This window comes from Petaurus breviceps, unplaced genomic scaffold, assembly GCF_028583685.1.
Source record: "Petaurus breviceps papuanus isolate PSGF00001 unplaced genomic scaffold, PetGlider_PUasm1.0 173, whole genome shotgun sequence".
Classification (NCBI taxonomy): domain Eukaryota; kingdom Metazoa; phylum Chordata; class Mammalia; order Diprotodontia; family Petauridae; genus Petaurus; species Petaurus breviceps.
The window spans coordinates 17,368,830-17,396,250 of record NW_027185759.1 but is presented as its reverse complement, the minus strand read 5'-3'; the positions used below and the strand labels follow the sequence as shown (position 1 = coordinate 17,396,250).

Genomic DNA, 27,421 nt, shown 5'->3' with positions numbered 1-27,421 from the left:
AGCAATACCACTTCTAGGTCTGTATCCCCAAAAGATCATAAAAATGGGAAAGTACAAAAATATTTATAACACTTCTTTTTGTTGTGGCAAAAAAGTGGAAATTGAGGGGATGTCCATCATTTGGGGAATGGCTGAACAAGTTGTGACATATGAATGTAATGGAGTACTATTGTGCTATAAGAAATTATGAGCAGGTGGACTTCAGAGAAACCTTGAAAGACTTACATGAACTGATGCTGAGTGAAATGAGCAGAACCAGGAGAACATTGTACACAGGAACAGCAGGATTGTGGGGTGGCCAACTTTGATAGGCTTAGCTCTTCTCAGAAATATAAGAATCTAAAACAATTTGAAAAGGCTCATGATGAAAAATGCTATCCACATCCAGAGAAAGAACTATGGAGTTTGAATGTAGATCAAATCTCTCTCTCTCTCTCTCTCTCTCTCTCTCTCTCTCTCTCTGTCTCTCTCTCTGTCTCTCTTACTCTGTCTCTCTTCTTTCTTGTGGCTTTTCCTTTGATTCTAATTCTTCTTTACAACATGACTAATGTGGAAATATGTTTAATATGATTGTACATGTATAACCTATATTAGATTGCTGTCTTGGGAAGGGAGGAAAATTTAGGACTCAAAATTTTATGGAAGTGAATGTTGAAAACTAAAAACAAACAAATAAATCAAATATTAAAAAAATAGAACTGTTTCAAGAGCTCCAGTGTAAAAATGTGTGCAAAGTTGAGGAAGTGTGTTATCCAATGGAAAAAGTCAGGAGTCAGAGGTCCTGCATTCAAATTCTGACCCTGACATTTATTATCAGTATGACCTGGGGCAAAACTCTTCTCCTCTCTGGATCTCAGTTTCCTCATCTATAAAAGGAGAACAGTAAACTCAGTGACCTCCAGGGCTCCTAGGTCTAAGTACCTTAAAGTGTTATTTGAATATTACTTCTTTAATATGAAAGTTCTTCAGTTCAAATTGGAAATCAGAAGAGAAAAGTTGCCTGTGTTTGTCTTTGTCAGTAAGCCAACCTCCTTGATGTGATTCAGGTAGTGTGGTCCAGTGGAAAGAAGGCTTGACAGAGAGCTGACTCAGGGCAGCATCACAGGACCTGAATTAAAATCTCTGCTCTGCTACCTTTAGGCAAACCACTTGCTATTTCTATGCCATCTATTACATGTGATTCATATTGTAATCATCTGTCTATCTTCCTTTATTGTTCAATCCTTCAGTTATGTCTGACTCTGTGGCCCCATTTGGGGTTTTCTTGGTAAAAATGGTAGAATGGTTTGCCATTTCTTTCTCCAGCTTGTTTTACAGATGAAGAAACTGAGGAAGCAGGATTAAGTGACTTGCCCAGGGTCACACAGCTAGTAAGTGCATGAGTCCAGATTTGAACTCAGGAAAATGAGTCTTCCTGATTCCAGGTTTGGTGCTCCATCCACTGTGCCACCCAGCTTCCCTCTGCCTTCCTTACCTATCTATCTAACTCTAAGCTTACAAGGAGACAAACATGATTTTTCTCACCTTTTATGTCCCCTGGCATCCAGTACAATGTTCTGTACACAGAAGAAACTAAATAAATGTTTGATCTTTAATTAAATATCCCAGAAACACTTAGTGCCATTCAGATACATGCTAATAGTTACCTTTGATTTCTCTTGAGCTAAAACTCTGAACTACTTGAGGCCAAGAACCATGCCTTACACTTCTTTTAATTCCCCACAGTGTCTAGCACAGTTTGAGAGCACATAGTAGGTATTCCCATAATAGATTTTTATTGAATGAGTTAAGTAAATTCAGTTCAATTTATGAAGCATTTTTTTTAATACTGAGAGGTCATGTGCAAAGGGCAAAGGATGATACCCAAGTACTCCATTAGTATCTCCTCAATGTCAGGAAAAGAAAGGAAGGCCCTCCTCATGAGCTAATGGGAGAGCTAACACAAGAATCACACAAGATAGGCACGGAAAATTGGGAGGAGCTGGGAATTATTATAAGGAACATTCTAAATGTGTGAGGTCAGAGATCCATTGGAGTACTGAATATTTGAGTACTACATGCCAGGCGTTGGGCACATAAAGACAAAAATATTATAGCCTTTGCCCTCAAGGAGAATACTTCCACCTGGAAATAAAGAAAATGAAAAAATGATCAACTCATTAGAAGGCAAAATAAGTCATTCCACTATTTCCCACATGTGCTTGATTTTCAAGGGAACATGATATAATGGATAGAGAGAAGGGCTTGGAATCAGGACTTGGCTCAGTCTCACCTGTGCCACAGATGAGCTGTAGGACTCCAGGTAAATAATTTCTCAGTTCCCTTGGCAACTCTCTTGGAACAGAAGCAACAGAGGCTTGTTGATGATATTGATGAACTAAATGGTCACAGATGAGAAGGGAGTCACCCCACTGGGAGTTCCTCATACCAATAAATCACAGATCTGCAACCCCCCCCCCCAAAAAAAAAACACTCTAGCTCTAGTCATTGCTAAGTTGATGGGCTTTTTTTAGGCATATCAGACCCTTTGGAAATTGTGTTGATGCTACAAATGGTTTTTAATGGTCTTAAACTGTTTCCGAAACTTGAGCAGCCCACCTCTCTGCAACGAGGTAATGATTGACATATCCATTAGCAAAGAGAAAGATTTCTGAATATGAATTGCTCTAAATTTTTTGTTATTCTAATAACTTGTATGATATGGCATATAATGAAATTAATGCTGTATGTGGCAACGAAAGGCCATAGCCCCCCAAAAGAACCACAAAAGTATTTGGAGGCACATGACACAAAGTATCTCAAAACAGAATTCAAGGTACATCTGGGTGATATGTGGAGAATCCTTTGGTAAAATTATATTTGGGGTCCAGAAACAAAAATGCATGGCATTGCTTGTACCTCAAGAATAGCTCTATGATGTCCTCTTTCGGGTGCCAAGGGGAAAAATGCCCTCTGTGAAGCTCTAAGATCCAAAGTCCTTTGTGACTTATCAGCAGTCACAGTCAAGTGTACATGCCCAGTCCTTTGTGATAAATTGGGCTCCTTTCTTTGGCTACATAAGATAAACCTCAAACCACTGGGGGACTCTCACCAGTTTCAGTATTAGGAAAAATTCCTCCAGTAAATCTGGGCACAGCCATTAATTCATTGTCCAAAGGAGAATTAAAAGCTAAAAGGAAAAGGATCAGCAAGCAATGCCTGGAGTGCTTTGCTCTGTGTTGCCTTGCTAATCTTTAATCAGTTATAATCATTAGGATAAGAAATAACTGTGTGATTTATAGTTTAAACATAGTCCCAGGTAAAAAAAACAAACCAACTACCCTGTGTATAACCAAACTATGGTGTAGTCTCTGGGAAATTCCTGTGTTCGATAACCTTAGGAGTGTAACTAAATGATTATAAAGTATGTTATCTTAAGTATGTGGCCCTAATAATCATACCTATATATTAATATTTACATTAGAATGATAAAGTAAGCAAGTCTTGCCAAGGGCTGATTGAGACATCATGAAAAGTTAGGACATAATGAGCTGCAAAATGCAACCTTGCATGAATCAGCTTCTGAGGACTTTGCTGTAGAAGACCCATCAATAACCGTGAATTCCGTATCTCGTGTTCTCAGACCATATTGGGTGGGCTGTAGACCACACCTTTGTTTCTCTTAATAAAGGTTGGTTTCTTTGCCCAGAGAGGCTTCCCATTTTCTCTTTTACAAAGCTTAATTCATCTTAGAGAAAAGACACTGTTAAAGATGGAACAGGTCACTAAGTAAATAATTTCAGCACTTAAAAGGTGAACTTAGCAAAGGCACAGTGGAAGAATGGGAAAAATAATCATTGGGAGGCAGAGGATCTGGGTTCAAATCCCACTTTACTCCTTACTACTATCATGACCTTGGTCAAGTTGCCAGTCTCCCTGGGGCTCAGTCACATCTGGAAAACTAGGATGTTGTACTGGTGTCCCTTCCCACTCTAAATCTATGAGTATTTATTATCACACAAATGTAGTAAAGTAGAAAATGGTTCAAAACTTCACCCCCACATACAGAAACCAGTTTTGAGATAGCCACGCACCAGGGAGAACAGGGCAGCTTCTGGAACCTGCTCACATGTGCACCATCTTCGTTCTACCAGCAGATGTTGCTATAAAGTAGAACAAGGAGCTGGAGGCTTTAGAGAGACTCTATACTTCCCTCTGAAAGCCGCTGGTAAAAGGGACGTCTCTGTATCCTTGGGGCATTCCTCATTTAAGCTAATAAATGACCACGGAACTGCTCTATTCATCTGAATTAGATGGACAGTTAGTTAGACACACTATATTTGTGATAGGCTTTCGCTCAGTTGTCTTTGTTTTTGTCAATAAAAGGACGTCCCTTTAAAATGGGCTGGAGAAGGAAATGGCAAACCAGTGCACAATCTGAACCAAGATAATCCCAAACAAAGTCACAAAGAATCAGATATGACTGAAATGATTCAACAACAAAAAATGAACAGCAAACAGTTGTAAAGGGAAACTTCTAGTATAATACTGCCTGTAGTTGACAACAGCCTGAACCAGTGAGCTCACTGTATACCTGAGTGAATGAAGGTACAAGACTGTTATGTTTACTCAACCAAACCCTTAACAAGAGGTGCTGACAGATGGGTAAAAGAGAAAGATGAAAACATTTAGTCATTAGACCTCTCAAACAGTCATTTCTTCAAGTAGCACTTAACAATTGAGTGGAAATAAGATTAATTTCAAAGCCCAGTTCTAAGTTCCTGGGGAAAGCAGCATAGTTTAGAGAGGAAAAAATAGTGTCATATCCCATGAAATTATTGAATCTTAAGCAATGATGAAGGGGACAGTGTCAAATAAACCTGGGAAGATTTGATATGATTCGATATATATTTGATAAATATATGAATTGATGCAGAAAGAAGTAAGCAAAAGCAGGAAAACAGGGGGCAGCTAAGTGGTGCAGTGAATAGAGCATTGGCCCTGGAGTCAGGAGGACCTGAGTTCAAATCTGGCCTCAGACACAACACAAAAACAAGCTGTGTGACCTTGGGTGAGTCACTTAACCCCAACTGCCCTCCAAAAAGAAAAAAAAAGGAGTTAACAAATAGCATTGGGGCGGCCAGGTGGCTCAGTGAGTAAGAGCACCAGCCCTAGTGTTGGGATGACCTGGGGGATCGAATCTGGGCTCAGATACTTAGCACCACACCCAGAAATAACTGGCTGTGTAACCTTGAAAAAGTTACTTAACCCCAATTGCTTAAAAAAAAAAAAGCAGGAAAACACTTTATACAATGACAACATTGTAAAGACAAAGCAACTTTGAAAAGTGAAGGAACTTTTATCATTGTGGTGACCAGCCATGATTTGAAAAGACTGATGATGAAACATGCTACCTACTTCCTTAGTGGAAGGTGATGGATTGAGGATAGAAAATAAGTCAGACATTCTGGACATGGCCAATGTGGGAAGGTTTTTCTTTATACATATTTCTTTCAAGGGTTTTATTTTTCTCTTCTTTTCTCATTTGTTGAGATTAAGAAAAAAATAAATTATTATTAATTGAAAATATATTTATTTTCTAAAATAATATCCTTGGAATTTAAAGCCCAGGATTCAAATCTTTGTTAAAACACTTATTAGCTTAGTCAATGAAGCCTTAACTTCTTCATCTGTGATATGAGGCACATAATACTTCAACTATTACCTTTATAGATTTTTTTTTACATCAAACCTGTGATTTCATAAATGTTAAGAGCTTCCTCTTCTCAATCAACTCAATTCCTTCTTTTCAACTTAAAAACTTAGAGTGCCTGGAGGCACTGAGAGGTCAAAGGACATATCCAGGGTCTCACAGTCAGTATGTGACAAAGGTGGAAATCAAAGCCAGATGTTACTTCAATGTCAGCTCTCTATTTACTCTGCCATGCTGCCTTTCACTCTCTTTAATATTAAATTATATATTTTAATATATATGTCTAAATATGAACATGTATATAAATCTAAATTAAGTATAATTCCATTTCCTAATACACTTGAATTGTTATTTCTTTTACATGACTTAAAACATAGCAGCTCCACACATTCAATCATTCCATGATATTTAGACTGCATAGCATAATGTATAGAAAATCTTGGTGTCGAGAAAACATCCTATCTCTTCATATCCCATCTCTGACGTTTTCTAGGTAGATGGTCCTGAACAAGTCTTTTAACCTCTATGTGCCCCCTGGCAACTAACTCCCCAGATGGGTTGCATTCGGCTCTGCAGTTTATGGGGGCAGTTCCCATACTGCGCCTTTCCTTACCTCCATTTCTTTAGCTCTCCAGTTTTGTAACTATGAACCATGGTCAAATATCCAGGGTCATGGTCCCTGGATGGGTTGTGCTAATCTACTTCCTTATGGCCCCACTTGCCATCTTTGTAACTTTCTGAACCAAAGTGCCCCTCCCTGGCCACCATTCCCCCATTTGCTTTGTAATATAAGCTCCTCGCATATAAGGACTGTCTTTACTTTTGTATTTGTTTTTCTCAATGCTTAGCATAGCAAGCACTTACTAAATGCTTTTTCATTAATTTTTCATTTATCTATTTTAGTGATGGGAATTATTTGAATTGTTTTCTCAGTCTCCTAGATCCCTCTATCAACAACTCTAACTTGCTACCCTTGAGTTATGCACTTTTTGATGCTTTGCCCTGGTCGTCATTGTAAGAAGAATGTGCAGTTATGTCCATGTTATATAGCCTAGCAAGACTTGGAGAACAGTAGGATTTAGAGCCGGAGGTGCTTTAGAGGTGATCTAGTCCCAAGGCATCAAACATGTGGTCAACAGGCTGCAGGCCCACAGCACCCCTGAGTGCAGCCAGAATCAGATTAAAGTGTCATTGGGAAATTAACAAAATCAATGAAAATACAGTAAAATACAGATAACGTTGATATGTGGATTTCTAAGTCAGTATGCATCCCGCAGGAATCCTTATAAACAGTTTAGTGGCCCCTGTTATTATTGGAGATTGATAACAACAATGTTGTCCACTCCCTACATTTTACTGGTAAAGAAAAAGTGGCATGGGGGAAGCTAGGTGGCACAGTAAATAGAACACTGGCCCTGGAGTCAGGAGGACCTGAGTTCAAAACCAACCTCAGACATTTGACACACTTACTAGCTGTGTGACCTTGGGCAAGTCACTTTACCCCTATTGTCTTGCCTTCCCCCCTCAAAAAAAAAGTGGCCTGTGCAATATGGTGACATATACACACCAGTCATAGATTTATAACTGCAAGGCACCTTAGAGATAATCTAGCCCACTCCTTTCCATTTTACAGATGAGGAAACAGGTGTAGGGAAGCCAAGAGACTTGTCCAGTGCCAGACAATGAGTAAATGGCAGAGCCAGAGCTTGGCCCCTTGTTTTCTGACTCCAAACCTAGCCTTCCTTCCACTCTGGTCTCTTGTTTCTTGCTTAATAGCAAAGTGGATTTTAAAAGAAGTATATGATGTCCCTTGGCAAACAGCAAATGTGAATATTTAAATTGTACTTTAAGATCTAAAATCCTCTACTTTTGTGGAAAGACAAGAGTGTGAGTTGGCTTCCATAGCTCAGTTCAAATTTTACAGTTAGAAATGATGAGTTAGTTAGATAAAACACTTTTCTTAAAATTGACAATAGAAATTTACAAAAATAGCTTTAATAAAATTATTACAAAATCAATTTACAATATAACTTATACAACCATCTCCTCCAAATACAACAGTGGATTATAACAAGTAAACTACATTTGTTTTTGTTAAGTCACATCATAGCATAAATAATACTTCATCATTATATTTTTCGAGTGTATATACCAATAATGATGAATAATAAACAGCACGTGTTATTTTTATGTCTCTTTCAATAAAAAAATTCGTATCTGGCCAAAATAAAGCCACCCATAGGAAAACAGAAAACATGGTTTGGTTTTGTTTTTCTATTGAACAAAAGTCCTAGTTAATTATGTTTGAGTGTACAGTATTCAATTTGAAAGCACCAAGTAAACATATACCACACACACACTCACACATACACACACACACACCCCACTCGAGCTTCTCCATCTTTATTCCTTATTTTGCCAAGATAACAGCTCACTTAAGGATGAGCTTCCAAACTCCTCAGCCTCAGTTTTCCCCTTCACTGGTCTTAGGTTTCCATCATGCACTGAGGTCGAATGTAACAGTATTCTTCTTTGGTTTCCAATTGGAATATTTCAAAACTTAAGAAATATACTGAGCTCCTCCATGTGGCTGAATTTCTGTAACTCCCCACCCAACAACATTGCCCCTGATATTACAGGAGTCATCTCCTCTTGTTTGTTGGATCTCATCACTGCTTAGAACTCGGTCCCAGATGTTAAAACCAGTGAGCCTTCCAGAGAAAGCCAATGTTTCATCAAAGCCCCCACCCACACAGCAACCATTCTTTTCTTGGCCAATTTGCAGAATCCCACCCTCTGGGATGATGTGACCTATGGCCATCCCAGAGCCAGTGGCTGCCAGTTCTCCATTGACCCAAAGAGATGTGACCCCTTCCTCTGAGTTCCATGTGCCACACAGATAGGTCCATGTTCCTAGGGGAACCACAGAGCTGGCAACAAGCTTGTTCTGGTCTCCCCCTACCACGAGCACAGTGGACCAAGAGTTGAGGTAGAGCTGGATTTCATATGGATTCCTCTTTGTGCCATAGGAGAACAAAACAGTTTTATTTAACACGTCAGTTGCCCTGACCCAGATGCAGGCACTGAAGGCGTGAAGTTTCATTTCAGTCACTGGATGAACACTGCCAAAAATCTTCTTGGAACGCATTGGGAACAAAAGTGCCATTTCACAACCTGTAATAATAGAAGGAGAAGGAAAGACAGACACATGAGCAGCAATTGAATTAGGTTTCCATAGTGCACTGATCCATTCAGAATGTATCCTGGAAGTGGAGAGTTGGGGTGGGGGGAGTAACAAAGAGAGACTTTTAAATGATCTCATAGGAAAAAAAAAATTGTGCAAAGGTTTAGGTGATGTCCTGTTCAAGAGTCTTTGATTTTATCACCGAGGATAAAACCCCTCTATCTGACATTTAAAGCCATTCATCATCTATCTCTAGTCAACATTTCCAGCTTTATTTCTTATTACTGCTTCACACACTCCAGTTTCTAGGCAAATTGGTGTGCTTGCTATTCCAAACTTGGCATCCTATTTACCATCTCTATAACTTGTACAGGGAATTCCCCTTGCCTGGAATGCCCTTCCACCTCACTCTTGGAATTCCTTTGAGGCTCAGTTCATGAGTCACTAAGTATAAGAAGCCTTTTCCCCACACCTCCTAATTGTTAGTGTTCTTTTCTTTCAGGTGATTGCATGTCTATTTATCTCCCCAGTTGAAGATGAGTCCGTGAAGTGCAGGGATTGCCCACTCATGTAGCCACCACACTGATACAGACCCTCATTGCCTTTCACTTGGAGAGCTGCATTTGCTTTCTAATTGGGTCCTCGCCCAGCATGTCCCATCTCCCCCATCTATCCTCCACTCATCTGTCAAAATGATTTTCTTCACTCCCCAAATTCAGACTTCAGTGGCTCCCTGTTACCTCCAGGAAAAAATAGAAAATGCTCTGTTTGGTATTTAATGCCCTTCATACCCTGGCCCCTTCCTACCTCTCCAGTCTCCTTCTGCTTTCTTCCCCTCCAATTATTCTCTGATCTAGCAACACTGTCCTTCTTGATGTATCTTGGTCGCACACTCCATTTCTAGACTCCATGCTTTTTCAGTAACTGTTTCCTATGCCTGGGATGCTCTTTCCTCCTCACCTCTGCCTTCCAGCTCCCTAGCTCAAGTCCTACCTTCTTCCAGAGACTTTTCCTGGTCAGCCCCACTATTGCCTCTGAGATTCCTTTCCAATGACTCTGCTTATAGCTCCTATGTCCTCAGTTATTTGCAATGTTGCCCCTTCCACTACAGGATGAGCTCTTTGAGGCCCAAAGCAACACATTTGCCTTTCTTGATAACACCAGCACTTAGCACAGTCTGGCACATAGGAGAAGCTTAACTGATACCTGTTGACTTGAGTTAGCCTAAGATTCAAATTACTCCCCATGCATATAAAGTATTCAATCTCTGCACAATTTTCTGGGAGCATCTGTACCATGTAAAGCGATATGCTCTTCCTAATGGCTCTCCCATTGGGAGAACAGAGTGGCCTAGAAAGTAGTCCTAGAGAGGATTCTAATATGATAGGGTAAGATCAGCTCATCGGCTCCTTTGAATTTATAAATCAGAGTCAGAGACAGAGGGAGCTGAATTGACTTGGCCATGGCCGCAGAAGTAGTAAGAGTCAGAGCCAGGATTTGAACCCAGGCTTCCTACCTCCAAAGCTAGCACTCTTTGGATGGCACCATGTTTAATCGAGCACATACAGGAGCAGGCATGATGCAAAGGAACCCAGGACAGTCAGTCATTGCCTTCAATTAGCTCTAGAGCCCACAACATAAGACAGTCTAGACCCAGTTCCTCCAGGATAAAGGAACTCAATTAAATGCACCCCAATTTTCTGAGCTTTCTCTCAATCCATTTTTGCTGAGATACTGCTTCTTTTTAAAAATTCACTTGATCATGGCTTCTTCCCCAAAGGATCCCAGTGAATTCAGTTCACTGAAGATTAAGGGACTAAAAGGTCCTCCAAACAAATTGTGATCCCTTTGGACATTTTCTCTCCTCCATTTTATTCAAGGAATCTCAATGAGTGAGATTAAGCGGTATGATGGGAATTGGAGTCAGAAAGACCTGAGCTCAAACTCTGAGACATTGACTAAATTGTGACCCTAGCAAGTCACTTTAACTCTTCTGGCCTCAGTTTCCTCATGTGTAAAACAGGGATAATAATATCACCTACTTCACAGGGTTATTATGAGAATGAAATGAAGTTATCTACATAAAATGTTTGGCAAATCTCAAAGTACTGCAGAAATGCTAGCCACTGTTGTTGCTGATGGTGACAGGAGGGATTTCAGAAGAAATCTAGTTCATCCAAACCATGCTAGACCAAGAATCCTCCCTACACACATCTGATCACTTATCTGCCAGCGTTTGCTTACCTCCAAGAGGAGCCCATTATCTCTGAGGGATGACTAACTATGAGGAAGGGTGGTTTTCCCACCCTTACACGAGGCCTACGTCAATACCACTGTGAAACTCCCACCCATTCTAGCAACTCATATTTTAAAATGCAGGGGCATTCTGATTAGTTACTTAATTGGTTATTTTTCTGGTTCTTTTATCCAAAGCCAGAGCAAATGAAAATCAACTCTTCAGAAGACTAATAACAGTATGATTAGGAAGTCCAGTAAGTGCTGGGCTGGCGGCAGACCAAGACGTAAGAAATCCAAACCAGTTGCTAAAAATGTTATTGTGAGTAGTGAGGAGAAGATTCCTAAAGAAGTACTAAGTTTGACACAGATGCACTTTGGAAACTACAATCAAATTTGGCTTAGGATTTCTGACTTTGCTTATTGATTTTAAAGATCAGAAATGCATGGTTTTAGGTAATGATTTCCAGTACTCATGGAATCATAGGACTTAGGGAAGGAAGGTACCCCAGACATCATTTGACTACAGCTCCTCATTTTACAAAAGAGGTAACTGAGGCCTCAAGAGATTAAGAGCTTTTATTCAAAGCCACACAGCTACTTAGTGACAATGCCTTCACTGGAAACCACATCTCCTTGCTACCAACAGAGTGCCCTCTTCACTCTCCATGCACAAAAGTGAAAATCAAAGAGTGGTTGGTTCTCCAGATATTCTAGTATTACCTAAATAACTCAAGACAATGTTTTTCAGTCTATAATGTACTAGTCAGAAATAGTATTCTAGTAAGGTAGCAAAAATGACCATCTGTCTTCATACCATACCCACCTACATTTAATTTCATACTGCTAATGGAAGGAGCATGATATATTGGGCAGAGTCTTGGCATTGGCATTGGAAAGACCAAGGTTCAAATGTCACACCTTAACGCTAGTTGTGTAACCATAGGCAAGTCACCAAACCTCTGTAAACCTCAGTTTCCTTTCCTGTAAAATGGGAATAATAACACCTCTAGTAGCTACTCACAGAGTTTGGGGGATGTTCAAATGGAATAACATATGCAAAACACTCTTCAAACTCTAAAGCACTAGAAATGTTGGAAGTTTTAATCTGCTTAAACTCACTAAATTTAATGGTAATTAATAATGACAACTATTATCATTAATTTTCTGTTACTTTCCCCTGTGGTACTATTAAACATTTCTCATTATATGTCTCAAGCCAATACTTTGCCATTATAGTCTGTCTTTGTGATATATTAGCAAACAAGACTGAAGAAATCCTGGAATCTAAGTCTTCAAGGTATAATTGAGATTCATGCTTCTATATGACAATTTTATTATTAAAATAAAATTTCAAATGTTGCTTGCATTTCCCTCCCTTCAATGGTCCAACCATTGATAGGGAAGGGTTTTACTGAGTAACAGGGGTGGCCAGAAGAATCTACTGGACTGGGGCAACTCCCAGACAACCAGGCAGATGGGAGGAGGGGGTGGTGTCAGCTTCTTCTGATTTCCTGTTACAACAGGAAAAAACAGGCTCATAGATTTAAAGCTAACTCAGCCCCTTTATTTTACAAGTGAGGAAACTGAGATTGACAGAGATCAAATTATTTGCCCAAGGTAAAAAAATAGTGAGTAGAATGTTAAAGTCCTTGAAGGTAGGGACTGTGTCATTTTTTTGTGTCTCCTGCTATTAGTGTAGGGTCTGATACATAATGGATACTTACTAAATGCTTCTTGAATTGAAGCTAGTGGATCAGGATTTGAACACAGATCTTCTGACTGCTTACCTTTCCCCTAGTTTTGATGTTCTCTTTGGTCTTTTGGAGTGTGGGACACTATTGTCTATTTGGTACCTAAAGCAGCAGGGAAAGAACTGGAGAAATTACATTTCCCTTCAAGTCCTCTGTTATATAGATAGAGGGATGCCCTGGAGTTGCAGCTACTGATCTGTAAGAGCTGATTGCTACATGTCCAGTGTAAGCATTACATCTCAGAAATTGGCAAATGGCTCCAGAACAGGACTTGATTTAGAGTTTTGTTGATTGTCTAGAGTTAAGAAGGTGATGGAAAAAAATGTCAATAATAGTGATTCAACATAAAAGCGTGTAATACATGTATATTCTCGCTACCCCAGATCTGGTTGTTATACATCTACCAGCATGCCCCTGGTTTTATCTTGTTCACCAGATCATGGAGGTTTGGCATATTTGTGACCCACACAAAGCATCCTTCTGCCTACCAAGCCAAAGTCACTCGCACTTGTTTTCTTTTCTAAAAAATTACTTTGGTAGGGTGGAGGAGGAGGGGAAGGAGACCCAAGCTTCTGGTTTCAGTTATCTTGGCTGTAAAATGAGGGATTTGGTGACCTCTCAAAGTCTGGGACTACACCCAGGTTTCTGAAGCACTAAATAAGTCTATGATAGGTTTTGTCCAATTTGATACTCTCTTATTTAGATGATCTCTTTAATCCTTTCAGAGAACAAAAGTTTAAAAAAAAAACTGAAACACAAATGTACCTGTTCCTAAGAGACATTTTTAACTGGCAGTCTGCCTCCTGGTAGCTGTCCCAAATCCCATCTTACAAAGTTATCACTCCCTGACCCTTCCAGGCCCCCCCCCCCCCTCCCTCCAGCTCACTTCATTATACCATTAGAGAGGCAGTGAAGGAGAATTCCTCTGGCCCCTCAAAAGATGAGATTTGATAAGTGCTGATTGCTATTATCAATCAGAACTGTCCTTACAGACATGCAATCAAGCTGGAAAAAAGTCCGCAAACCTAAAGTTAGACATTGCCCCAACCTTTACAAGAAAAGTAAACTGGATGGTGCAGTGAGTGGATAGAACACTGGACCTGGAGTCAGGAAGACCTGAGTTCAAATCTGTCTTCAGACACTTACTAGCTGTGTGATTCTGGAAAAATTTGCCTTAGTTTCCTTATCTGTAAAATGAGCTGGAGAAGAAAATAGCAAACCACTCCAGTATCTTTGCTAAGAAAACCCCAAATGGGGTCATGAAGGGTCAGATATAACTGAAACAACTCAACAGCAACAAAGCTAAACTGAAGCCTAGGTCTCAGGACCAGGCCAATCTGCAGCTGAGGGAAAGGAGGCTGAGAAGACTTTTTTTTTTTTAATGAGCCAAGAGATTTTAAACTGATAGGCTAATTCCAAGGTTGAATAGTTTATGTGCATTTTAAGGTGAAAGCAGCTGTGACTTGAGGGTGTGTGTGTGTGTGTGTATTCTGGAGAACAAACTTCTTTGAGGGCAGTTTGATGTAGGGACGCAAGGCTGGATTTGGGGCTGGATGATCTGGATTCAAATCTCATATCTGCCATTTAATATCTCTGTCCCATTGGACAAGTTATGTAACTTCTCTGAGTGCCAGTATCTGTAAATCCCACACCCCTAAAAGATGAGGCTCGAGGATCCCTAAATTCCCAGTTAGTTGAAACATATCTAAATCTATGACCTTATGATGGAGAATAACTCATTGATATTACACTTTGAGTCATCATCTCATTTGACTCTCAAAACCTCTTGGAGGGTGGATGGTGCTATTAAGTTCCCATTTTATGGATGCGTATATTAAAACTCTCTGGATCTGAGTTCCCTCATCCATAAGCTGAAGGGGCTGGATGCGGTAGATGACCCCTTGAGGGCCCTCCCAGCCTTAAATCTATGCTCTGGAGATGCTATCAAAAGCACTAAAGAAGGCTTTCTTCAAGAAAAAACGAAGGCTGGGTCCTGGCTGGGTTCAGAGACTAAGCGAACTTTAAAGCTCTTTGGTTCCTAGGGTCTCTCTGGCTATGAGACTCACCCAGCGCCCAACGCGAAACTCAGCTGAGTGGGTGGCGGGCAGCCAGACAAAGGGAGATGAGGCGGGGTAGGAGGCTCTCTCTTACCTGCAGGCAGCGAGCGCTGTCCAGCCCACCTCCGCAGGGCGCGCAGCTCCTCCAACACAGGAAGCAGCGTGTTCCCTGTTGCGTCGGGCGCCCTCTGCCAGGCGCTCTCCAGCTTGACCAGACGGTGCGTCAGGCCGCGACTGGCCAGTAGCAGCTCGTCTAACGTCCTGGCTATCCGGACTGGCTGCTGGGCTGAGGCGTACATGCGGGCCACGTCGGAGCGCAGACCCCGCAGCTCAGCAGCCAAGACATCCTCGGCCGCCTGCAGCAGTCTGTTCTCGCGCATCTGAGAGTTCTCCAGCATGATGAAGAGCTGGTCCCACACTGTGCGCTCCTGGCGACAGTCGCACGCAGGGCCTGGATGAAGTAGAAGACCCTAGTTTCAGGGGCCCACCTGCGCGCCCACAAAGTCAAGGAGTTGGACAAAGGCCCACCCGCCTCTCCTCCCTCTCTTCCCTCTCCTCCTTAGCCGGCTCTGCTTGGCCCAAAGCCCGCTGCCCTCAAGCTCCTGAGAGGTTCGGGTAAAGTCTAATAGGCTGTATCTTAAAGTTCCACCTTCCACATCCCTCCCAGAGACCTTCAGACAAGTAGTGCACGTAAACCCTGAGGCTGCATGCAGGCCCTGGCGGTCAAAAATTTTTTATCTGCTTCCGATGACTTCTCTCTGTAGTAAACCACTTGGGGGGAGGAGGGGACTATAAGATGGACCTGTGATTTACACAGTGTGAGGAATGGGAACCCTCAATATGGACACCCCCTCTGCAATTGAGGTTCCACAATTCCGCTCTTACACTGTTAATTACCTGGTAATAACAGGTTGAAACTTAGCCAGGGTCAGAATGCGTGTCAGAGGGCAGAATTTGAGCCCTGATCTTAGGGCCAAAGGACCACACACTGTGAATTGAAAGGTTTTTTTTTTTAGGGGCCATCTAGTACAATCCTTTCATTTTACACACGGAAACTGAGATCCAGGAAAGTTCAGTGACTTGGCCACAGTCTCACAGATAAGTGCCAAAGGTACAATTCGAACAATCTTCCTGATCCAGAGCCCAACTCTCCATGGCTGGCTGGGTTCCTCGGGTCGCCTCTCACACCACTTTATTGTCCTCCTCCCTTCCTTGTACATATATTAAATTACTTTTTAAAGATTCCTCTGCTCTAAAGAACTCCCTCTTTTCAAAGGCAACTTCTTGAAATGGCTTAATGCCTGCTCCAATTCTGACCACCCCCAATTCACACAGAGTAGGCTTGGAACAGCTGAGGGGAGCAGAGAAACAGTTAACAGGCACTTACTGTCGTCAGTGGGATGTATTCCGTTCTCTATTTCGTTATCCAAATTCACGAACATGAGATTGTAGTCATCGCTGTCCTCAGCCGCCAAGGCAGAACAGAAAGCGCAAAACAGAATTACTCGGAGACTCTGCATTTCTCCGGAAGAGACAGAGAATGTACTTTTCCGAATTTCTGCAAAAGTCTGCTGGGAGGGAGCTGGCCTGGAGCAGAAGAGAATGGGAGCAGGAGGCTGGGAAACCTCTTAATAAAGGTCCGGGGCTGCCGAAAGTGAATGAATGAGGAATGCTGGTGGCACCGGGGGTTGGGGGCTGAAATGAGAGTGCCTCTGGTTATTGGAGGAAGAGGAGAAGGAGGGGGCTGATGGGCTAGGGGAGGCGGGGAAGTTAGGCAACACCAAACCCCCAAGGTTTGCTCTGTGGTCAGGTTAATTGAGGGAGGGGAAAGAAGGGGGGGGGGGGGGGGACTGGGGGGAGAAGATGTTTTTTCGAGACTTGCCCCTAGAGAATTAGATGTTGTAATGTGAATTTGTACAATCTGGTGTACAAGAAAGCTGCTTGTGGGGTAGGAAGAAAAATACATCAGAGCTGGAAAAAAAGGCAGGAAAGGTCCCCCTCCCCTTGGAAAAGGAGAGGGGGCTTATGGGAGTATTTTTTTAGTCCCCAAACTTTTTGTTTTTGTTTTTACTCTTTCTTCCCTGTACCCTGATTGTTGTGTGCCTCAGTTGCCTGGAGTTATAGATGAATTCCAGTATTAAACAAAGATGAAATCCAGTGAATAGAAATGCCCTATCTTTTAGGAACCTATCTTTTCATTCCAGCTAGAGTTTAATCATACTTCCCACTACCATTGTTTGATCATGATTGTAAAGTTCTAAACAAAACCTTGACAGCTTCATAAACCCAGTAAGGGGGGAGGGGGAGGGACAGGGAGACCTGGACAAATCTTAGAGATTTGTTCTCTTCTCCCAGTAGTAAATTTCTGTGAATATATAGCTCTAAGGAAATTAGCTTACTCTACAGGGCTTGGAGATGAGGATCATATTTCAATAGTGAATTTAGGTTGTGACTATTTGTAATTTCTTTGCTAAAGTATGTTTATGAGCTTGTAGCTCAAATTGGCTCACACTTCTATTGTTTCGTTTTGGGAGGGGGTCTATCTTCAATTCAGTTGAAGAGTAAATATCCTCCTCCTCACCATACACACATTAAATTTCTAGCATTGAGTAAAAGTCTTATTAGAATTACATGCTGATTTTATGCCTCAAATTTTAGGTCTCTTAAAATTGGCATTTTGAGCAGGTGAGTAATGCGTCTCTTAATTGATCCAAAGTGTCCCTTTATTATAGCTTTTAATATTTTTGATCTTGGGGTAGCTAGGGTGGCACAGTGAATAGAGCACCGGCCATGGAGTTAGAAGGACCTGAGTTCAAATCCTGCCTCAGATGCATGACAGCCATGTGACTTTGGGCAACTCACTTATCCCCAATTGCCCTGCCTTCATCCCCCCGAAAAGATATATAGATATAGGTATAGATTTGATCTTTGTCTCTGAAAGAGATCCATCATGGAATTCAAACCAAGTGTTAATTCTCTTTGAATTGGTGACCAGTCACCAGAATATACTGTTGCCTGGTGTTCACCAGAGGACCATTTACCTATTCGAGATCTCTTGATAGTTTCTCTAAGGTTTGGGGATCAAGCTATGTATTTGAGCCTCCTGGATCTCTCCTGTGGATTCTGAGGTGTTTCTTCTTATTGTAGTGTGCTGGTGTCTCATCTGAACCTGATAGAGACTCCTAGGGAGGTGAGTATGTATGTGTATTGGGAGGAAGGATGCAGAGTTGAAAACCAGATTTTATTTAGGGAGTTCCATAATCTCCCTAGAGAAAGTGATGGTCACATATCTACTCAAACCCTACCAGATCCCAGCTTCACATGAACCAACCAAGACTATGGTTCTTCCTTCAGGAAGTAGGAAACCATTCTAAAGTAGAGATACAGACCCTTGATGCCTCCCTAGAGCTTCAGGCTGAGTTAGAAACCAGATTCCATGAAGCCCAACTTCATGAGCTCTGCCTTCAGTGTCTGGGACCAGAAATTCAAAAGAGGGACAGATTCAAAAGCTGTGACTACTGGTAGCCTAGAATGGTTCTTGGCCAGCCCAACCTGGTAGAGGATCTTGCCATTTATAGCACCCTTTAGACTGTGAATTCCTTGAGAGCAGAGACTATCTTTTGCCTTTCTCTGTATCCCTAGTGCTTAAGAAATGTTAGTTGACTTGACTTGACTTGGCCCAGATAAAAGGAGCTCTACTTTCTGAGGAATCTGCACCAGTTCCAAAAGCAAGCACTGAGATGGGAATTTCACCTGTGTTTCTGACAGTCTAAACATTCAATGATGTTAGAGGATATGTCTTTGAACTTCACCTAGGAGAGATGGAGAAGCTTAGACTCTGATCATGGGGATTTCTACAGGGATAGATTGCTATAGAACTACAAGAATGTGACATTCAAGGGCTTCCAGGGTAGAAATGATCTCCCATTTGGAGTGGAGAAAACACCACAAATACTGAAGACAGAAACAAAAGAGGGCCCTTTCCAGATGAGGAGGCTGGGCTTGAAGTGGTGGAGTCATTTCCATAGGGAGACACTTGTATGAGAGAATCACTTCAAGAAAGATTCACAAGGGATGACCCAGAATAATTTGGAAACATGAGGGCAGATTCCATAAATAGCACAATGATCCAACTATAAAATAAGTTAAAGTAAGTCATGATCACTCACAAGAAAACCCACAATAAGGTCAGCTTAAGTGCCATACCTGAAGCCAATCCTGACCACCCCATTCAGTTGTTAGTGCTTTTTGATCTTGTACTTATTCTGTTCCACCACCACCCCTAGCCCCATCCTCTGCTGCAATATACTATATATACTCCTTGAGATCCAGGACTAACCCCATGCCCTAACCTTGAACATAGTAGTGCTTAATGTTCATTGTCATTGATCTGTTGAACTGAAATTCTTATTGTAAAGATGACATTAATGATGCTCCATTGTTTCCCAAGTGACTTCAAAATTCTTAAGTATTAAGTTCTTTGGTCCCCTGTGCCTAGTGAGTACCCAAAGCAATAAAATTTAATGGTGCCAGGTCCAAAGACCTGTATTAGCTCTATGCCACTTGAGAGGCAGTGGAAAAGATCTGTGACTTTTGGAATAAGATCTGGGTTCAAATCCTGACTCTTCTTAATATCTGTGTGACCTTAGACAAGTTAATCAACCTCTCAGGCTCAATTTCCCTTTTTGTAAAATGAGTGGGCTGGTTCTAGTGATGTCTAAAGTCTCTTCAATCTCTGACATCCCATGCCTCTGGATGGTATAAGGAAAAAGTAGTGACACTGATTTCCATTTTTCAGAATGTCTTCTTGCTTTCCAGTCTCACCTCATATGTTGCTGCCACTGAAAGTCATCACCAAGGATTTTTGGTCTCCTCTAGAGTCAAACTTTTATTATGTGGAGTTTTAGAACTTTTTGAATTTTACCAATGTTTGCTTTGATCAGTTCTTAAAATATTCAGCATAAATGAGCTGACACCCAAACATATAAATGCCTGTACATTTACATGCAATCCCTACTCTTTGGCTTTTCCTGTGTATTCCTTCTATACACAAATCTCCATTTTAAAGTAAATATGAGCATGGTATTCCCTGTCCAAGGCATCCTTGGAAACTGTGACTTGTAAATACTTGAAAGTATTCTGAGAGAAAGGCTGGTCTCTGCAATAATAAATAGATACTCTCATGTGCTCTTGGTATGATGCATGCCTGAAGCTTATATAACATGTCTTCTTGATGCTTGCTTTATGGAAAATCATGAATGACAAGCCATACCCCTACAGCCCTTTAAATGGGGGCTGGAATCATCTTTGTTCCTCAAGTAAGGCACCATTTCCAGATGTCCGTTGTCTTCCTCTGTGAAGGAAGAACATAAATGCATTCTACTACTTTCTTTTCTTTGTTTTCATTTCCTCTCATATTTAGGATAAAGCTTGGTTTTCAATTAAAGACTGTCCAAGACTCTTATCTGTCATCCTCTTTCTGTGCTAATTCCTTCTCAAGGTAGGGGCTCTCTTACTGCCAAATTCTTCTGCTTGCCCCACATTGCTTCACTCAGTGGAAACCATCATTAGGTAATAATGTTTCTCATTATCAGATTCCCCACTCATGGAATAAGCTCTTATAGTAGCAATGCCAGTGATTTGTGGGAATCAGGGTCACCATTTGTTATTACTTGGATCAGTAGAAGAGTGGGTGATTGGTCCCCACCATATGATATGTGACTAAGTCTCCTCAATGCTTGTTAGTCCAACCCTGACATGATTAATGCCTCTCCTGAGCTGAGAGAGTTGTGGAGTCCAAGTAAATGAACTGACTTTATTATCCTTTTAACAGGCAACTCCATGCTGTTGCGTGTCTTGCCTTCTGTGTATGAAAAGCAACCCCAGTCAATTAACAACCATGTGACGGAGCTGGTGACCCTGATGTGTGAGCTAGAGACAACGGAACAATGCCATCTTCTCAGGCTGTTGCAAATAGTCGCAAGGAGGAAGCTGCCCATGGTAAAGGCACATTTTTATATGAATATAAGTAATAAAAAATAACAGATCCTTCATAGAGAACTTTGACATTGGCAAAGCACTTTATGCATATTACCTTGGTTGAGTTTTCTAACAAAGCTGTAAAGCAGGAACTTCAGATAATATCCTGTTTTATGGATGAGGAAACTGAGTCTTGATGGGATTAAATGACTTGCCCATTGTTACATGGCTAGCAAGTGTCAGAGATGGGAGCTGAGTATAGGATTTTCTGACTCCAAGTCCAGAACACTATACCACACTGCCTTTCAAGGACAGGTACACTTACATGAATTCAAGGCTGAGTATGTGAAGCTACCCTGCGTACTTAGATATTTCACACAAACATACCTATCTTGAAATTAAATGAATCAGTCAGTCACTGAGCATTTGCTAAGTACCTACTAGGCTAGATGCTAGGGACACAAAGATGAAGTTGAAACTATCTGTGCCTTCAAGGAGCTTATATTCTATTAGGAGACATGTATATGTATACTAAACAAAAACAATCATCCATTCTTCCTAGAGCCATGTAAATGGGGAGGTCATGGTCAGAGGCTGGGACCAATAATTGGAGAGAATGAATAAACTGCAAATCTTTGGTCATTCTGTATGGTTCTGTCTGAAGGTCAATGCCAGTACTTGAGGTAACCCCCCAGAAGCTATGGCTTCCCACACTGGTCACTGGGGCAGTGAGAAAGTCCCCAAACAAATGACCTGAGTCATGACTAAGTCTTTTTGTACTCTTAGCAGAACTTTTGTCCTTTGGCCTTAGATATATGACTTCTTTCCATTATGGTTCATGAAAAAACAAATGCTTGGCCACCATTTCATTGTTTCTCTATTGAGTGTATAGATGACAATGAGAGCAAACCCAGCCCCAAAGCTTGCCTGGATGTATCTGTGGCTCAGTGACTGTCATCAGCATGTCTCTGGCTCTTACTGAGCCAATTCAATATGCTGCCTGCTGCTGGTCCCCTATTTGTTGCCATAAGTATATGCCAGCTCATGCTGAATATCCTTGAAGTAATTCCTGGACATGCCTCACCTGTGATTGCCCTCCTGCATCCTTACAATGCTGTTGGACCCAATCCAGCAGTGGCCAATTACTGAGTGCCTGGGACCTGATTGCCCAGTGCTGAGTGATTTCATTGCCTCCGCCTTCTTTTACGTATTTACTGCTTCTCTTATTAGTAAGTTAATGATAGAAGAGGTTAGGACAATAAATAAAAGTGAAATTCATATCTGTCCATTTGGCTGATTGTGTGTAAAGCTAGTTAAAGGGTTTACTGAGAAAGGAAGTTGAAACAGATGCCCAAGCGATACTTTTTTGAAGTGTCAAAAAACTGGAAACCAAATAGATGCCCATTGACTAGGGAACAACCAAAAAACTAGGCAGAGGCATAGAATGAAAGTGAATGCACCTGGAGAGGGCTCCCATTCCTTTCTGATTTTAAAGCCAATGATCCCCGTGATCATGATGTATTAACTTCCCATTCCTGATCCTTCCTCTCCCCAATGAGCAGATCAGACATTTAAGTTTTGTTCCCTCATTAGGCTTCCATACTCTCTTGCCTAGCATCTCCTTTCAATCATTCACATGCAAAGCTGAAGTGTCTTTCTTGAGTTAACAGTTCTCCTTGTAGTAGGTTTTTAGCATTCAAAGTAACTGACCTGGACTTAAATATTCAGATGGACATGTAGCCATATCTCCTTCAATTCCCCTCCATCTACTGGCCTTATATTGTGCTTGTCCATGTTCTCCCATCACTTCCACACACAGAGTCCTCCCCTTTGACAGCGTGAAGACACCAGGGGGACATATGTATTGTTCACTGGTTATTCCTCACTCTCATCCTATGACCAATCAATTTTCCTTGTCGCTCAGCTTGTTTTTCTGTTCTATTTCCACACCTAACTCTCCTTTGCAATTTCTTGTGTGTAATGTATCACAATCTACTTACACCCCCCCCCCCATCACCTGTCTGTGGACCTCTGAGGAGAATTCATTTTCCGTTCTTTGGAGACTGAGGTAATCTATGATGTGAAGTCATGCACTGGCTGACCTATACAGGAATCTAAGCTATGTTCTTAGCTTCAGTTTCACCATACCCTGGTATAACTCATGTGAGTGTGAATACTGTATAATTACTCCTTCCCCAGGGTTCATGTTCTTAACTCCATGGCATCAAAAAAAAATCAAAGATATGGGAAGAAAGGAAAGGATACTATATTCCTCTGGTAGGCAGATAGGCAGAGGAAGCATTCTTTTTATAATGTAAAAACTAATTTCTTGGACATCCTCCACCACTACAACAAGGAATACCACCATGGTTCAGTGGAAAGTAATGACCCAAGAATCAGGATTTCTTGAGTCAGATCCTGCTTCAGCCATTTGTCTTTGTATGACTGTGAGCTAGTCGCTTAAATTCTCCAGAATTTGGTTTCTCTTCTATAAAAAGAGGTGGATGGTCTAGAAGAGACGGCCACTGAGATTCTTTCCAAATCACAATCTGTGATCTATATCTAAATAAGAGGCAATAGTAGAGAGTAGAAAGAAACATTGGTTACAGAAGATCAGGGCTCTGATCTGCTTGTATTGCTTACAACCTATTCCACCATGGGCATGGCAGTAAACCTGATAGATTCATAGAATCGCAGACATGGAGCTAGCAGGAACCTTAGAGGCCTTCAAGTCTAGGCCCTTCATTTTACAGATTAGTAAACTGAGGCACAGTGAGGGTAAGTGGCTTGCCTACACAGCTAGTAAGGATATGAGACATAATTTGTACCCACTTCCTCTCCATTAAACCACACTGCCCACTAGACTTTAGTTTCCTTCTCTCTATAAGAGAGAAGTATAAACTGGAGTACAAAGCAAAAGACTTCCTATTATATTACTGAGCAACTTTGAGAAAATGAATATTCTGTTGCCAATAGTGGTCATGGAAATGATCATTGCAGTTCCTATCTCTAGAGGGCTTTATTGTCAACATACCTCATTCCTATCTGGTCCTCACAAAGCCCGTGAGGAATGGGGAGGGTAGGAATGATTGTACAGATGAGAAGGCTGATGCTCACAGGTGCTAGATGACTTGCCCAAGACCACTTGGCTAATAGGTGGTAGACCTAGAACTCAAACATCAATCTTCTGACTTGATGGCCAGTGAGACGCACCATAAGATGGTTTTCCATTATAGTTTCTATTTTGCTCTTCTCCCTGCCCTTACCCCAGGTTTAACTGTCCTACCATATGTTTGTCTATACTCCCCTAATGGAATATAAGCTCCCAGAGGGCAAGGACTATTCCCTTTTTGTCTTTGTATCACCATTGCCTAGCCCAGTGCCTGACACATAGCAGTTGCATAATATATGTTTTTGACTGATTGATGTGCAACTTTGACAAAACTCACACATTTACTTAAGATCTATGCATTAATTTAAACAAGAGGAGCCCTCAGAGATCTGGAAGCACATGACAGACGGCAGCTGGCATTTACATGAATGGAACATGAAGAACAAGGTCTATAAAGTGGAATATTCTGGAATAGTCCAGGAAATGTACAAGCAGTTTCCCCTTTGGACAACCTCGGGTTCGGTTTGTTCACTTGACCTAAGTAAGCAGCTGGCTGACACTTCCGCTATATGTTGCCAGGGACTTTTCTTGGCTTCCCACTAGGACATATAATCACTGCCCAACCCCAAGATGGAGTATTTTTAGTTCTGCTCATTCATATATTCCATTTACCCAAGCTCAGCTTCGCAAATGTGGGTACACATTTCAGAGGCTGTTGGTATGATGGCCTTAGCTACTACAAACCTTCCTATAGCTAAGCATGTCTACGGCTGTATTAGTCAGCCACTGTAAAGGGTGATTAGTCAAATACTGATATAATTAAATAATTTGCAATATCCTTGCTATTTGCCTTCAAGTAGGATGCACTAATGTAAACCCCAAAGTATAGTGAAAGACAATGTGGTTTAGTAGATAGACAGCCAGGCTGGGAATGAATAAGCCCTAGTTTGAAGACTTGGTTTGACAGATGTGTGACTTGGAACAAATCACTTATACTGTAAGAGCTCTGGTTTAAGTAACTCTCTCAGCCACTGAGAGGTTGCTCATCTACCTTGGCAGAAAGGACTTTCTTCCCTGAGAGTTCCCTATACTGATGAAATTATAGCAGAGATTCAGACAGCCCCAAAATATCATCCCAAAATGCAAAATCAAAAAGGATTTTAGTTCAGATATATAAACAGCCTCAGGTCACAAGGCAATTTAGTGGACTGAGCCCTAGGAAACAGGAGACTTTGCTTCTGGTCCCAGCTTCTAACCCTTGTAAATTCAAAGATTTCAAAACTCTTGTGGGCCTAATTTTCTTCTCTTTAAAGTGGGTGGCAGAGGATGTTGAACCAGATGCCCTCAAAGATCCCTTTCACCTCTATTAAGAGAAGTCTTTCTGGATAGTTGAAGTCAGAAATCTAGAATGAGAGCCAGAGATCATCTGACCCCATCTCATCATTTTATAGATGGAGGAAGATGCCCAAAGAAATGAAGTAATTTGCTAAATTCATACTGGTAGCAAGGATGTAGAAGTAGGTTACATTTATATATAGATACTACATATACATGGGTAGCTAGACTGCACAGTGCATAGATTACCAGACCTGGATTCAGGAAGGCTCAAATTCATGAGTTCAGATCCAGCCTCAGAAACTCACTAGTTATGTGACCCTGCACAAGTCACTTAACCCTGTTTGCTTCAGTTTCTTTATCTGTAAAATGAGTTGGAGAAGGAAATGGCAAACCACTGCAGTAACTGCCAAGAAAACCCCAGATAGGGTCATGGAGAGTTGAACATGACTGAAATGATTGAACACCACCACATACATACATACATACATATATATATAATATTATATATATATACATGTTGCATAATCACAAATTGCATATTCATATACAATTACATACACAACATTACAAATATACAACATACTTGTGTGTGTACACATATGTATACGTATGCATAGTATGGCCATAGACAAAGATACAGATGTCAGAACTTTGGGGATTTCCACCCAAGTTTTCCTGAGCAGAGCAATATTACCATTGTATTCTCCTGCATCCCTAGCCTGTCACAAGGATGATGAACGATTCTGCCATCCATTGTTATGCTCTTCGTCAGGAGGTGCCCCCACTCTTTGGTTTTCTTACTTTTGAGGGGAATAGACAAAAGGACTGTGGCTTTGGTAACTCAGTAGCTTAACGCAAACAGAATGGGCATTTTCTATCCTACAAATTTGATACTTTGTACTCAGTTTATTCATCTAGACAAGGGTGGGATGCAGTGTGGATGAAATTGCTACTGAGAGCCCTTCCACCCCCAGAACTCTGGTTTGAGTATCCTCATAAGTGACTATCAGAATGTTGGGATAATAGGAAGTCTCCCCAGCTTTTTGAATGTCCATCAATTACAAGTTATATTATATTTTCCCAACTTGAGAACTTTGGTTAAAGTACTCATTAATTTGGCACATTTTAATATCTCATATTTTCCTTTCAATTTTAGTACCCTCTCCATTATGGTTTAAAAGAATGCCAATATTCCAGAGCAGCCCCTAACTCATCAGAATGTTATTTACAAAGGATTAGTGGTCACAGAGGCTTTTGTAAACATTCTTCCTTCTTTCTTTATGAGTAGGGTCCAGTCTTTTCAAAAGCAAGTAAATTGGAGCCACCAACAATTTTAATTTGATTTGAAATTCCAAATTTGTGAGGTTTGAATGGCTTCCAAACATGGCCAAATGTATTTTCCTCACCTCTGTTTACCAAGTGTGATTCTTAGCCCTTGTCATCAGCATTGGGATTTGGAGGGGGATTAATTTTCAAAAAAAATTTTTTTTAGAGAAATAACTTGCCTCCAGGACTGCTGGCTTCAGGAGAGAGTCTCAACATGGACCCACTTATTATGAGATTCATTTGTTTTTCATGAGGCAGCTGTATTGTATTGGAAACACTGCCAGATGTGGGGTCCAGTTTGAATCCTGACTCCGAATCCTGGTTCTGACTCACTGAAGGACCTTGGACAGATCATTTAATCTCTGTGAGACTTAGATTCTTCTTTTATAAACTAGGGACAATAATTCTTGTTATCACAGGGAAAGTACTTTGAAAACGTATAAGGACCATATACAGATTGGAATAATTCCAATTCATTTCCCTCTCCCACATCATTTCTAGGTCCTTCAGGAATGTATTCCCTTCTTAATTGGACATTTAAAGAACCCTACTCACAGTGACATTGTCCTAAATACACTCATCGAAATATCTAGCTATGAACCGGCAGCTCTGAGTCGTTTTCTTCCAACACTGAAGGAAATTGGTACAAGCTCTCCCAGCCTGATTGGACAACTGGCAAGAATCTACGGAGCTATTGGCCATGTGAATGAAGTAAGTACTGGCATTTTTAGCCCATCAATTCTA

General features: G+C 41.1%; 2 protein-coding genes across 2 annotated transcripts in view; one reads left to right on the top strand and one right to left on the bottom strand.

The window, feature by feature from the left end:
- VEPH1 (ventricular zone expressed PH domain containing 1) overlaps positions 1–27,421 on the top strand; it is a 196,176-nt gene that overhangs the window by 26,651 nt on the left and 142,104 nt on the right. The window contains exons 4-5 of the mRNA XM_069083457.1: positions 20,756–20,922; positions 27,179–27,388. Of these exons, the coding sequence (XP_068939558.1) occupies positions 20,756–20,922; positions 27,179–27,388 (377 nt within the window). The remainder of the gene's footprint in view (positions 1–20,755; positions 20,923–27,178; positions 27,389–27,421) is intronic.
- PTX3 (pentraxin 3) lies at positions 7,668–16,751 on the bottom strand. The gene is made up of 3 exons (XM_069083453.1): positions 16,310–16,751; positions 15,017–15,373; positions 7,668–8,866 (listed from the first exon to the last, which is right to left on the bottom strand). Exons 1-3 carry the CDS (start codon positions 16,440–16,442, stop codon positions 8,253–8,255), a joined length of 1,104 nt encoding a protein of 367 aa, XP_068939554.1. The 5' UTR covers positions 16,443–16,751; the 3' UTR covers positions 7,668–8,252.

What these genes read in the sequence shown, in the direction of transcription:
- PTX3 (XM_069083453.1), bottom strand. Translation starts at nt 16,442, where the DNA reads ATGCAGAGTCTCCGAGTAATTCTGTTTTGCGCTTTCTGTTCTGCCTTG. An exon ending in AATACATCCCACTGACGACA is followed by an intron (nt 15,374 to 16,309) that starts GTAAGTGCCTGT and finishes TACTTCATCCAG; the next exon opens with GCCCTGCGTGCGACTGTCGC. An exon ending in ACAGCGCTCGCTGCCTGCAG is followed by an intron (nt 8,867 to 15,016) that starts GTAAGAGAGAGC and finishes CTATTATTACAG; the next exon opens with GTTGTGAAATGGCACTTTTG.